This window comes from Notolabrus celidotus, chromosome 3 (genome assembly GCF_009762535.1).
Source record: "Notolabrus celidotus isolate fNotCel1 chromosome 3, fNotCel1.pri, whole genome shotgun sequence".
Taxonomy (NCBI): domain Eukaryota; kingdom Metazoa; phylum Chordata; class Actinopteri; order Labriformes; family Labridae; genus Notolabrus; species Notolabrus celidotus.
In genome coordinates, this window is record NC_048274.1 from 27,846,695 (window position 1) to 27,859,435 (window position 12,741).

General features: G+C 40.6%; 1 protein-coding gene across 3 annotated transcripts in view; it reads right to left on the bottom strand.

Moving 5' to 3' along the window:
* Positions 1-570: 570 nt before the first annotated feature.
* The window catches only part of igdcc4 (immunoglobulin superfamily, DCC subclass, member 4), a 64,377-nt gene continuing 52,206 nt past the window's right edge, over positions 571-12,741 (bottom strand). The window contains exons 11-20 of one of the 3 annotated variants that reach the window (XM_034681043.1): positions 12,425-12,637; positions 11,796-11,894; positions 11,440-11,626; positions 9,853-9,980; positions 7,448-7,618; positions 7,116-7,250; positions 4,390-4,492; positions 4,052-4,232; positions 3,756-3,884; positions 571-3,109 (exon numbers count right to left, since the gene is read on the bottom strand). In XM_034681043.1, the coding sequence (XP_034536934.1) occupies positions 2,582-3,109; positions 3,756-3,884; positions 4,052-4,232; positions 4,390-4,492; positions 7,116-7,250; positions 7,448-7,618; positions 9,853-9,980; positions 11,440-11,626; positions 11,796-11,894; positions 12,425-12,637 (1,874 nt within the window). In that variant the 3' untranslated portion in view covers positions 571-2,581. Of the gene's footprint in view, positions 3,110-3,662; positions 3,885-4,051; positions 4,233-4,389; positions 4,493-7,115; positions 7,251-7,447; positions 7,619-9,852; positions 9,981-11,439; positions 11,627-11,795; positions 11,895-12,424; positions 12,638-12,741 lie in introns of all 3 variants that reach the window. The other 2 variants (XM_034681044.1, XM_034681042.1) reach the window with 2 other exon arrangements.

Consider the following 12,741-nt stretch of genomic DNA (forward strand, 5'->3'; position numbering starts at 1 on the left):
GATCAATGCAGAAGTGAATAATTGATAGTTTGTCATATTACATTACTTTACATGGATTTAAACCTAGAAGAGAGCAGTAATATAACTCTGTGTTAGCTTCCCACTTTGAGCGTGATACCACTGTAAAATATCACTTTGTCTTGGTTGATGGGAAAATATTGGTAAGGACCTGTATACAAAGGCAAGAAAAAAAAAGCTATAACATTCATTGCTTGCAGGTGGCACAAGTCGGAATTGCATGAGATTTTACTTTCCTTTTCCTGTAGTTAGCACAATTTTGAGAGTAACTTCAGACCCAAACCTGATTAGCTCATCCTTCTTTCATATGCTTCAAAGACACTGGCTGTTTTCAAAACCGCCTACTATACTAGCAGTACCTACTGATTGGGCCAAAATTCAGTATGTAGTAAGTAGTATGTGAACAAGAGCAAAATCTGCAGTATGCAAAAACTCCCGGATGTCTACTGATTCGGGAAAATTTCCCAGTATGCATCGGACCAGTCTGCCTTGCGTACTGTTTCCCACAATGCTCAGCGCTCGTTTCGCTTTTTCTTTTCTCTTCTTTTTTTTGACGGGTGCTGTGAAAATTATTAAATTCCATATAAACCACTTCCTAACTTTTTAAATCATTAGTGATGCTAAAGAAGCAGTTTCTCTATCAGCTTGGCCGTTGTTTACTTTCGCATTCCGAAACCGGAAATTCAGTGATGTCTGGCTCAGCATACTGCAACACAGATCAAACAGAACAGTAATACTACATACTAAATTCAAACGCAGTATGTAGTAGGCAGTACTTACTGCCTACTACATTAGTAGGTAGTATGTAGCAGGCCATTTCGAAAACAGCAACTGAGTGTTCATCTCAACTGTGGTTTAGCTTTTGAAGGAAACACAACACTGAATTACACATTTTTCAGAGATCTAATAGGAAGTTGAGAGATACTAAAGCGACATAAATTCCTTTGACATAATACAAGAACTTACAGTCAGAGTCGGACGATTAATTCTGCAAATACCAAAGGCTGTTAACCAGAAAGTTAAGAAAGAGATTTTAAAAAGGTGCTAGTTACTTGAAGCTAATAAAACCACACTGGAAATAGTCCTGAAAAGAAATGAGGTAGTGTTGTTGATAAGGAGTAGGGATGCACCATTTCCCTTTCACAATGCTAAAACTCATTCAGCTTCATATATTGGTCAGTTATGAAAATAAATCAGATTAATTACTTTAGGAATACTTCAACAATTTTGGGTGAATGTAGAAAATGAAATTGGTATAAATGTGTTTATTTTCCCATCTAGCTCATTTCCTGTCTGGTGAAATTAAATCAGGTCAGTTTATAATTAAATCTTGTACTGAAGCAAAGAAGAGCAGTATGAACATTTTCTGATACAGCATAAACTAGATAGGCTTGAAAATAAATCTGGATTTCCATCAAAGTAATGTACATGTTGAGTATTTCTACTGAGTTAAGGAAAGTCAATCAATGGCACAGTATCACATTGGTGCACCCCTAAGTATGAGCAGAACCAGAGGAGCTGTCTACAGATGGGTTGCTGTAACATCTTCTCTAGTTCTCCAACATAATTAAACTGATCCCGACATGAACATGTAAATACTTTGATTCCAAAACATGATAACCGCCATCTGAAATACTGCAAAACCACTTTTGAACAACATGCCCCTTGGTTTTCAAAATGAAACCACCTGAATACATGGCATTTTGGAAAGAGAACTTAAAGTGTATCAATCTTTTCTACATGTTGAGTATTTTTTTCTGTTATGTTGACATGTGTTTTGTGTTTGTACTGAATAAAATCTATAGAAATATACAGAGGTTATCAATGCACCTACAATAATCAGGCACCTGAGACGCCCACACTTTTGTAAGGAAATGTGTGTGTTTGTGAGTAAATGTGTGTTTATGCATGACCATGAGATACCTTAAGTCAGCTTTATATTAGCTTTCTGTGTATGTCAGTGTTTGTGTGTATGGACCCTGAGAAAGCAAGAGGCTGGAGAGACACACAGGTGTGCTGCACTCTCTCAAAGTGTGCAGGTACTCTTTAAGGCTTATCCCACAGTGCACCTCAGTAAAGTAGCATCCACACATCAAAGCCCACGGAGACGCCTGTATTTCGGATTATTCTCAACCAAGATGGCAGCCTGTCTCACTCACTAGCAGAACATCCCAGTTTCTCTCATTCGTGAGTGGAACAGAGCCATGTGCGACACAGTGGGAATAGCCTCCTTCAATCCTCTTCCATCTGCTTGGTTTAGTTAAATCTTTCCTTACTTCCCTATAGACAGGAAAGTAACCCAGAAGAAAATGTGGTTGCAATGCTAGAGAATGCATACCCATGTACAGTACTCTCCCTCTAAAAATATACTGTATATCCTGTTTTTACACACATATGAAACAATGGATTCAAAGTACCTGTGTAAAATCTTTGCAAGTAAGAGAAAGGAATCCAATAATGAGGTGCATAAAAATAATCTGAGGGGATTCTTCCTGGGTATGTCGAAGGAAAAAAAAAAGTTGGATGTCTGTGTGTGTAAGGGTCCATGCCCTACATGCAGAGGCTACGGGCACAAATAACTGTGTGCTGCTGAGGTAGAGTGGACAAGGCCGGAGCTGACAAAGGGAGAAGGGGACAGCCCGGTCGAAATGGCCTTCCCTGGTGCTGATGGGCAGTGTCTTGAGTCCCCATTCCCCAGATGCTCTGACCTCAGCACACAACGCACTGTCTTTGGGGAGTGGAAGCCATTGGTTAGCCCCGCGTCCTGCCGTGGCTCTCTGTCTGCCTGGGTTCCCGTGCCTTCTAGCTCCCCATTGTGATTCAACACTAACTTTATCGAGGTAAGACTCAAAGGGGTTTGGGCCATTGATGTTTTTTCTACCATGTCCTCTTCTCCTGGCGGACTCGGTGGACTCAAAGGGGAATACATGTCCTCTGATAATGAGTTCCCCCCACTTGTATCAGAGTCATTCTCCCTTTGACTGCACTCCTCCTCTTTCTCCCTCTCTGGGTCTGACAGCTCTGAGTGGACTATGACTTCTGCCTCCACTTGGTTACTGCACCGGGATGTACACAGACGATCTCCGCAGTCCTGCAACAAAATAATATTGTTTATTCTTCCAGTAGTTGATCTGCCAGTGTAACTGCTAGTAAGATGTCCATAAAAGCATCTCCTGAGTTGAGTATGATAACATTTTACATTAAAATCTATAGGATAATATCACCAGCACTCCTCTCCTCAACAAAGGAGGGCATAGTTGAGAGAGGCAATTGTCATTTTTTTTTTTCAAAGTTGTGAGAAATTGATTGCTTTTTTTTTTTTATGAACTCTAAAGTTTAATTATCCAGCTCGCTAACTAGTGTTAGTTCCCTGGAAAAACTGGGCCACAGTACTTTAAGGGGTTGCAAATTACGGCAAAGGGTTTGTTCTTTTCACCTCATTGTTAGATATGATTTAGCAGCATTGGCGTTGTCCACTGATCTGAAAGTTCTCCTTTATAACTCTGTCTATATTTAAAATGCTAGCTGCTCTGACCTCACTTTGACATGTTTTAATACCGCAAATGTGTTGTATAAGAAACAGAACAGAAAACTGTACAGGCATAGCAACCATAACAAGACAAACTACAGACAACAACACATACCATTTGACTCAGTGATAGTAAAGCTGAATTGTCTTCTTGGATACATGTTGATTTCTGAAACAGATTGTTCATTAAAATTAGTTCATTCATTACCGTGCTGTGATCTGTAATTAGCTTGTTGAGGGCTCCATTAATGAGCGTTGGAGAGTCTTCTGTTATGGTATCTCTGTATCTTGTGATTCTGTTGGCCCAGTTATGGCTTACAGAGCCATTCCAAGCAGCCTGCAAGAAGAACAACACAGTTGATCCAAAAAAACAACAATTATTCCTTCTTATCAGCACATGAAAAACGTAGCACAGTATCCAAGGCCCATCTGGAAAAGAGCTCCCCCTTTGACCTTGGGTTCAGCTGCAGGGCCATCCTCCCCCTCCCATGGATTAGCACTTACCATCAGGCTCTGATCCTCTGGGGCCTCCTCTAGCGGCTGACCAGACTCTTGGCTGCCCGGGGGCATCAGTGTCTCCAGCTCATGGCTATCGCTGCACTCCGGCATGATGGAGGGAGCGGGGCTGCCTCCTCTCCTGTACTGGGGGGTCACAGCTGTGGAGTCCAGACCCCTAGACACCTCCCTATGTAGGGCAGAGATGAAACGGTTAGTAAAGGAGATGGCTATTATAGAACACTAAACATTGTTACAGATGTTTTAGTACGCTTTTTATTTGAAAACAGAAGAACAACTGAGGTGTTTGTTGGTACTCTACAGGTGCTAACACTGATTAACCTTACCTAGATTTGCTGTTACGAAAGCTGAAACACATGCAGAGGAGAATGCATATCAATCCAAGACACACACCAACTATGATGCCTGTCACTGCATGGATGTCCAGCTCTGTGAAAATAACAGAACACACAAAAAAAGAAGAAAGAATGTAAGAATAAGTGTAAACAACAACCAGGACATCAAAGAGTTAACTTTGAGAGTCACACGGATATATGCCAAGTTGGTTGCTACATTAAAACATATATTGTATCTTTCATATATTTCACATCAACATATTATCATGCTATTTGCATCAGGCCTGATGTGAACACTCTCAGAGAGAATGAACTGATTTCTTCATTTAAAACAAAGTAATAGTAGCCGAGAGATATGAGGCCACATTTGACTCAGGAGAGCAGAGCTTCATTATTATTCATTTATTCCGGGAATCTTTGGCAGTCTGGACATAGAGAGGAGAGGAAACAGATGGCCAAGCTTTCACCCTCCCACCGACCGCCACAGTCCCATTCACACTGTATACAGGCAACACTATCACAGCCTATTCGAACAAAATAAACCTGTTACTCTGTCTTTTTATTAAGAATTTAGCCAAAAAACAAACAATTTAAACTGCACTCTCAACACATTATCAAGCTTTATCATGTCAGGGGATTTAATGTTGATATATTTCAAATATCTTTAACTTTTATGATGGAAAAAGTACTCTTAATTCCAGAATTATAAGTTGGTAGACATTACGTTCATAACATTATTCCTTAGGCACAAGTCAGATTGACACGAGATGCCACTTTTATTTCATTTGAATGTTTAGAGAATATTTATGGAGATCGTTTTTCACAGCCTTTTGATTGAATGCTGTCGAAAAATTTGAATAACAAGCTCCCTTTGGATAACAGTTGACGGGGCAGTTATTGCTACTGTGTTTATGACTCCCTCAAGACAAAAGAGGCATTCAATAATTACAGGTAAAGTTCATATGCTGACTGATGGAATTAAATAGTGTATAATGCTTTTCAAATGCGAAATGAAACAGGAGCAAAGAAAACGCTTTTCACAGCTATTCTGCTCGGTACAGAGTAATTTAAAGCCCTCCCCTGGGGGTCGCTGATGAGGCCGCCTCTTTGATATCCACACTTAACATTATTCTCAAAATGCTGCACAATATGAGAAGCTAAATTACAGTGTCCTACTGAGTAGCACTTTCCCTGCCGGCAGGCACAAATTACCCACTTTACTAGGAAGACTGTGTGGGTATGTGTATGTGCATGAACATGTATGTGAAGCTGTTGGTGTCTGTGTGCGTGTGTCTGTGTGCGTGTGTGTGTGTTTGTGTGAACATATGGTTTTGCACTGTGTCGGCTTCTGGAGAAAATATTTATGATTGAATACCTCGCTCTAATGTTAACCAAATTGAATACTTGATGTTAAAAGTGTGACAATACAACAGATTATTTGACTTAAGTACTGCATGTTTTGATAAATATGGTTGGAGTGCTGCTCTTTGAAATTTTCCATTTTGGGCTTTTTGCCTTTGTTTGATAGGACAGCTGGAGTTAGATGGGAGATGTGGAGAGAGAGGAGGAGTGACATACACAAAATACTGCCTGGACGGGGAATGGACCCTATAACCAGTGCGACGAGGACTGTAGCCCAGCCTCTGTACATGGGGAACCTGCGCTACCAACCAAGTTAAACCAGCACACTTTGTTTGGAAATTCTATCAGGTTTAAAAGAGGTGAAGTTTAAAGGAAAAATTCAACTTTTTTCTTTGCAAAATTCAAATATCAAATTCAAGAGTATTATTATTTGCTTTGAAACACTGTATTCAAGTTGCTCACATGTAGCGACTCACTTCTGATCTTTAAAAAAAAAAAGAAATGTAATATCTTTTAAATTTGTTGAATCCTAACTTCTACCTTTTTATCTAAAGCTTCTCTGAGTGCCCCCTGTGGACAAAGCAGAAACTACATTTGTTTGTTGTTGTTTGCCCAAAATCAGATCCTAAATTTGTATTTATTTTTGATTATTAATTCATTTTATTATATTTAGTTTTACTGATATATTACCATTATAACTGTTATTAACATTATTACTATATATACATATTTTTGGGGAGACATGTCATGTTTTGTTTTCTGTTTTTTCTCGATGCTCACTGAAAAATTGAAAAAGGAAATGATGGCTTGTTGTATTAATATTTTTGTACTTCAATACCTGGGATGCATAGTATTCAGTTGAAATAGTCACTCACTATACATGTCTTTGCTTTTGTGACTTCCGGTGTTGATCTGTCTTTGTAAATTTGCCATATTTCTCAAAAAATAAAATAATAAATCATACCCTGTTGCCCTTCAGTAGTGAAATGTATCACTCATTGTAAATATTTGCTTTTGAACAAAAGAAAAATAAATAAATAAAAGGTTGTTTTTCTGTTATACTCAGCTTACTTGTCAGATATCAACGAGATAGCAGCAGTTACAGGCATTACAAAGACTATTCAGAAGTAGCTACTGCTGTCACTGAAGGCCTGGTGTGCTTTTGTAGCTTAAAGAGGCATCCATATTAATCTCAATTTGATTCATAACTAGTTAAAACCTCCTTACTGCAGCTTAAAGATGGCAAAATGAGAATTTCTTTTTAATGTAACAGTCAAAGACCAAATTTTTCTGAACCATGATTATCAAGTCTCATACACTTAACAGTTATTTTACATTTGCTATATTAGACATACCATATTGCTGATGGGGGATGAGAACATCCTTAACGGGTGAATAAGGCCCTGGCCCCAACTCAGTAGATGCCCCTAACTTGAAAAAGTATCGTGTGTCACTGGACAAACCCGGGACCTCTACACTGGTCATTGTTCCTGAGGAAAAGAGAGACACACAGAGCAGTATAGCCAAAGCCCATCGTTAATCAAACTATTTTACCTGAATCATTATGTCATATATCATGAAACACAAGACTATAAAGATACAATTGTAAGTTACACTAAACATGAATAAAACACAATTCAGACATTTTTATAAGCAGTGAAGAAGATTCATATCGACTAACACTCACCATCCTGAGAGAGGTTTTCCCACATGTGCTCTGGCTGGCTCAGGTTACCACTGTACAGGATTTTATAGCTGATGATGATACCATTTGGCTCCAGTGGAGGGCGCCAGCTCACCAGCACAGAAGAGGAGTCCAGAGCACTCAGCTGCAGCTCCTCTGGAGGTGTTGAGGGCCCTGAAGGAGAGAGGACGACTGGGTCAGTAATTAGAGCCCAGCAATGAGGCGTCACAGCTGCAGCGTGTATATTGCCCTGGTGGGCGATTTGACATGTTGTGTGACAACCATCTGTGCCCTCATGTCGGGGCCACCTGGGTACAGCAAAGAGGGGATAGGCAGGGCAATGGGGGGAATTGGAAGGGGCTCGAGTGATGATACATGGCAGTGGAGAGCGTGAAGGGGTGACTGGTGGTAATAATGTCATTAAAAGCAGCCCACTCTGCACTCAGCACCCTTACTTGGCTGAGTGACAGAACTACTGGCCAACACAAGAGCCGCTACTACACCTGGGTATTTCATTACAGCCAGTTATCAGCCATCGATGCCAGCCACTTATTCCCATGTCCACTGGCTACAGGCCAGCAAACACAATAATCCATGCGAGTGGGCACACAGTCACTTGCATGCACTGATGCACTTGAGCACAACCTCATATGCAAATATGACAGCATCTGTAGGCCCAAGTTCAACACCTTAAAGGTGACATATCACGCTCTTTTCATCAATATATATTGGTCTAAGAGGTCCCCAAAACATGTCTTTGAAGTTTATGCTCAAAAAAACACTTTGAAATCAGATTTTGGCATGCCTGAAAAGCCCTCTTCTTCAGCCCTCTTCAGAACACTCTGTTTTCTCTCTGACCACGCCCCCTCAGGAAGTGGATGTGCCTCGGCTGTCCAGCACGTTGATCTAATGTTTACATGTTGGCTGAATATACACGGCTGCTCAGAGATCACGTTACTTCAACCCTCTGAATCTGATCCTGACGGAGAGGCGCCTGTAGCAGGACCTTTCTGAACGATTGGTCACAGATTTAGTGTTTCTTGTTGTTTTATTTGTCAGTATGTCGAAGTGTGTCTTGGTACACAGCTACAGCTACAGCTATGAACATGTAGCTATGTGGCTATGCTAATTAGCGCTAGCACTTATCCATGACAAATAAAAATCATCCACTAGATCTTCAAATCTGCAGACGTGTGGAGTAAAACCGACCTCTGCCAGAAAGGCAGCGGGACCTTTTCTGAAGGATTGGTCACAGATTTAGTGTTTCTTGTTGTTTTACTTGTCAGTATGTCCACATGTGTCTTGGTACACAGCTACAGCTACGACATGTAGCTATGTAGCTATGCTAACTAGCGCTAGCACTTATCCATGATAAATAAAAATCATCCACTAGATCTTCAAATTTGCAGACGTGGGGAGTAAAACCGACCTGTGTTTATTAAGACAGCCTACAACTAGCATGCCTCCCTCCTAAGCTCCTTGTTAGCACACATTTGTGCAGGTAATGAAAAACAGGGGAGGGATTCAGTATTATTTTATACAGTCTACGGGCTGAACAAGCTCCGAACTCTGACTCCGTGACAGACCGGATATTGTTGTTACGTAACAAAAACACGGAAGTCTGAAACGGCTCGTTTCACACACATTTACAGAAAGGTGGAGAAATCAAAACAGGGGCAGAATGGATTTTTTTCATTCTCGGGGGGTCTGTAGACATGCCAGGGACACATATTTCAGGTAGAGAACCATTAAAAAGTCCATTTTGCATGATATGTCACCTTTAACTTAGCTGTAAAACCAGATTCAAATATTCAATCTGGAAAAATCTGTCTTTGAAGTGCGGCTGATTAGACATAAAATCTGAAAGCAAGAGTGCCAAGAACAACATTAATAAGTTTGTATGTTTAAACAACATAAATCCTAGACTAGATTTTGATGTTTCTAATACCTGTAGTTTATGTTAAATTAACCTAGTGGACCACTTTCCTTAAATTTAAGCTCTTACTTTTTCCCAAAACGTTACAGTAAAATATTAAGTGACCATCCTTGACCTCCTCTCCCTGAAACATATTTTGGTACAAATCAACACTAATACAGCTGGTCATCATAACCACACATTTTGTATTTTTGTTTCACTTCATAGTTCCCTTTACAGCTTTCCAGGTTAGGTGACTTGATCAAGGGCAGTGCCAGAGCTGTGGGGGGAAATGTCATCATCAAAATCAGGTGCAAAAAAACAAGACATAGGTCGTACATGAATTCCTAATCTAGTGTAATCACAATGCTGGTTTTCAAGCATCTTTACAAGGCCATACAAATACTGCAGGATTCTTCCAGAACTTGTCTAAAAACAGAAACAGAACAAAAACTTTACTGAGTGCACTGAAAGGAGCACAGGAGAGACTCACGGTCAGACAGAGTAGACTCCTCCACTGTGCTGCTAAAGGGTCCCACCACATCCATTCCATTTGACTGAACTGCCAGCTCATAGCGGGTGAAGGGCTTCAACGCCCCAAGCAGGATCTCCTGAGCAGAGCTGCAACACATAAAGCAGAGAGAGTCCTTAGTATGTGTGCTGTGTTTTTTATTTTCTGCTATGCATAGAAAAATATTTGCTTCACAAACCATCTTAACATTTCTCCTACTTCACCATGACCATCAACTGTCCTACATCTGCAGTCTATACAACTCTTAAGTTAAGAATCCACCTCAGTTGCTCTTGCTTAAGTTACCTGTTTCATATTTAAATGTAACACCTTAATAATCAAACAGTTGTGTTAAGAACTTGGTTTTGATTGGCCATTACATAGCAGCATTTCATATGATGTACATACAGTTGCCAGGGATACGGCTCTAATTAAAGACTGAGGGACAAACAGATGTCATATCAATCTCCAGAAAGAAGTCCAGTTAATTTGGTGTCAGTTAGTTTGCAGTGTGAAATCCCAGAAAAGAGACAGAAACAGCAGAAAATTGAAGCCTACATGTGAAGTATAACCTCAAGGAACATTATGGGATGTCGGGGTTTAAGGACTTAAATGGAAATTAAATGTCACAGACTCCTACAGAGACCAGGCAGACAACTCAATCAGGTGTGGCACTGATTCCTGCTGATTCACCTTGTTTTACCTCACCATCAGTGGAATAGTTCAGTGTGAGTAATAGCAGCTGAGTTAGCTCACATTAGCTATGGATGAAGCTCAATAAGTGAGTGTAACGGATGTTTTATGTTGATGGTGGTTTTTACTTCTTCAGACTAACGTTTAAATGATGGTTCAAAAAGAGCTAATAAAGAACTTGTTTTATTTTGAAAACTTAAGCTTTTCAAAATAAAACAAATATCTGATAAATGGTTTGTTTAGTATTTGGATATAAAATTTTCTCTGAAAATAAGTGTGGAAGAGACTGAGGCTGGCTCCGGAAGTACCGGAAGTCACATACACATGAATGGGAAAAAGACGATCTCTACAGCAGAAATAAACATGTTTACAGCCTGGTTCAGAAGACGAGTGTAGTCTGGATAGTTCATTTCTCAATCGGCTCTCACTGTGAGGGGGGTGAATTTTTTTTTAACACGGCAATTTCGAAGATATTGAGATTACGAGTCTTTCAACGAGAGGCACAGCTGACTGCTGGAACACTGTAGCTGTTGGCGAGGGGACTCAAACTCCACCTCTTTATGTCACACTGGCTCGACAGAAGCAATATGGCTGCCGCCGATGATTGGCCTCAAACAGCTCTTCAGAAACAGATGGGTGACGTCACGGATCCTAAGTCCTTATTTTATACAGTCTATGATAATGACATAAGATACAAAATATGTACATCTACATAAAGACATTGAGCATACGTCAACCAAATGTATTTAATATAACATGCTACTTTGTATATATCTGGCTCTTGTCATATACTCACTGATACATATGAACTACAAAGATCCAGGGCTCGTACCTCTTTAACATTACGAACATGATTTAGACTTCACTGTTTCTGACCTGGTGTGGTAGGAGACCAGGGAGGCGTTGGTGGTCCCTGCTGGGCTGCAGCGCACTGTGTAGTTGATGATGCGTACGTTGCTGAAGCGGGGCTTCTCCCAGCGTAGCCAGATGGAGGTGGAGCTGTTGGCCATGGCTTTGATGCTGCTTGGGGGCAGTGGAGGGGGACGCATGGGCAGCGCTGATGCTTTAACACACACATACACACGTTTGACATGAGTCTTAGGAGAAATGTTCACACAATTCATAACTGTTAACTTGCTAATTGAAGATGATGATGGGTATTGACAGGTGTAACTCATTCATTCATTTGTTTATTTATGTATCGATGCACACGTGGAAGAGATAAATCTTACGTCCAGGGGCTTTTTCTGTCCTTCCCTTCCACACTGCAGCTGCTCCCTCTATCTGCTTGTTGAATGCCCACACCTTCACCTCGTACTGACGGTCAGGGACTGACATACACAGCCACGCAGTCAGGGAGAGAGAGGGAGAGAAGGAGTGACGGGGAGGGAGGGAGAAGGACAGTGCAGAGAAAAAAAGACACAAATGCTGTTAACACATGTTGCTATTAAACTTAAAGTTAGTATCTTACAAAAAGAACATAGCGTCAATCTGTGTCAATTACTCTTAATGATTAACCTTTTTCCTAAAAAATACATATAGCAACTGCTCTACCAGCTGCATGCATGTAACTCAACATGCAACTCAACTCTTGAATGAATAGCTAAGTTTTCATTCATAACATGTGTGAGTGTGGCCTGTCAATTTGTCTTCAGTTTTTTTAAATAGCATGCCCTTGATCAGCCTTGAGAAAGGCTGTCTAAAAGCATGACTTTTCTATGTAAAGTGAGGCATAGTATGAAGTAATATCTATTAAAAGTTATCTCTACTTTGTACTCAGGAAATGCTGGTCTTGGACAAACTGAAGCACAATACAGTTGAAAGCATATTACGTTTGAAGAGACCTCTGTCCAAAACTCACCCAGCCCGGTGAGGAGATGGTACTTGGCCTTTTTTCTGAGCCTGATGGTGTGGGTCTGTGATGTCTTTTCTCCATTGGTTGAATCTTCAGCCTCCAACTCTCGACAGGACAGCTTGTACCCAGAGACCAGCGTGTGATTGGGTGAAGGATGCCAGGTCACGTTCAGTGTGTTCACTCTGGCTCTGACTTTCAGCTCGGTGGGGGCAAAGACCACTAAAAGAGTTTGAGAGGGGAGAAAGTCAAGAAAATCCACATGATAACATTAACACTAGGCACCAGGCTTGAGTGAGCTATGTTTTCACTGGTTGCTTGCGGAA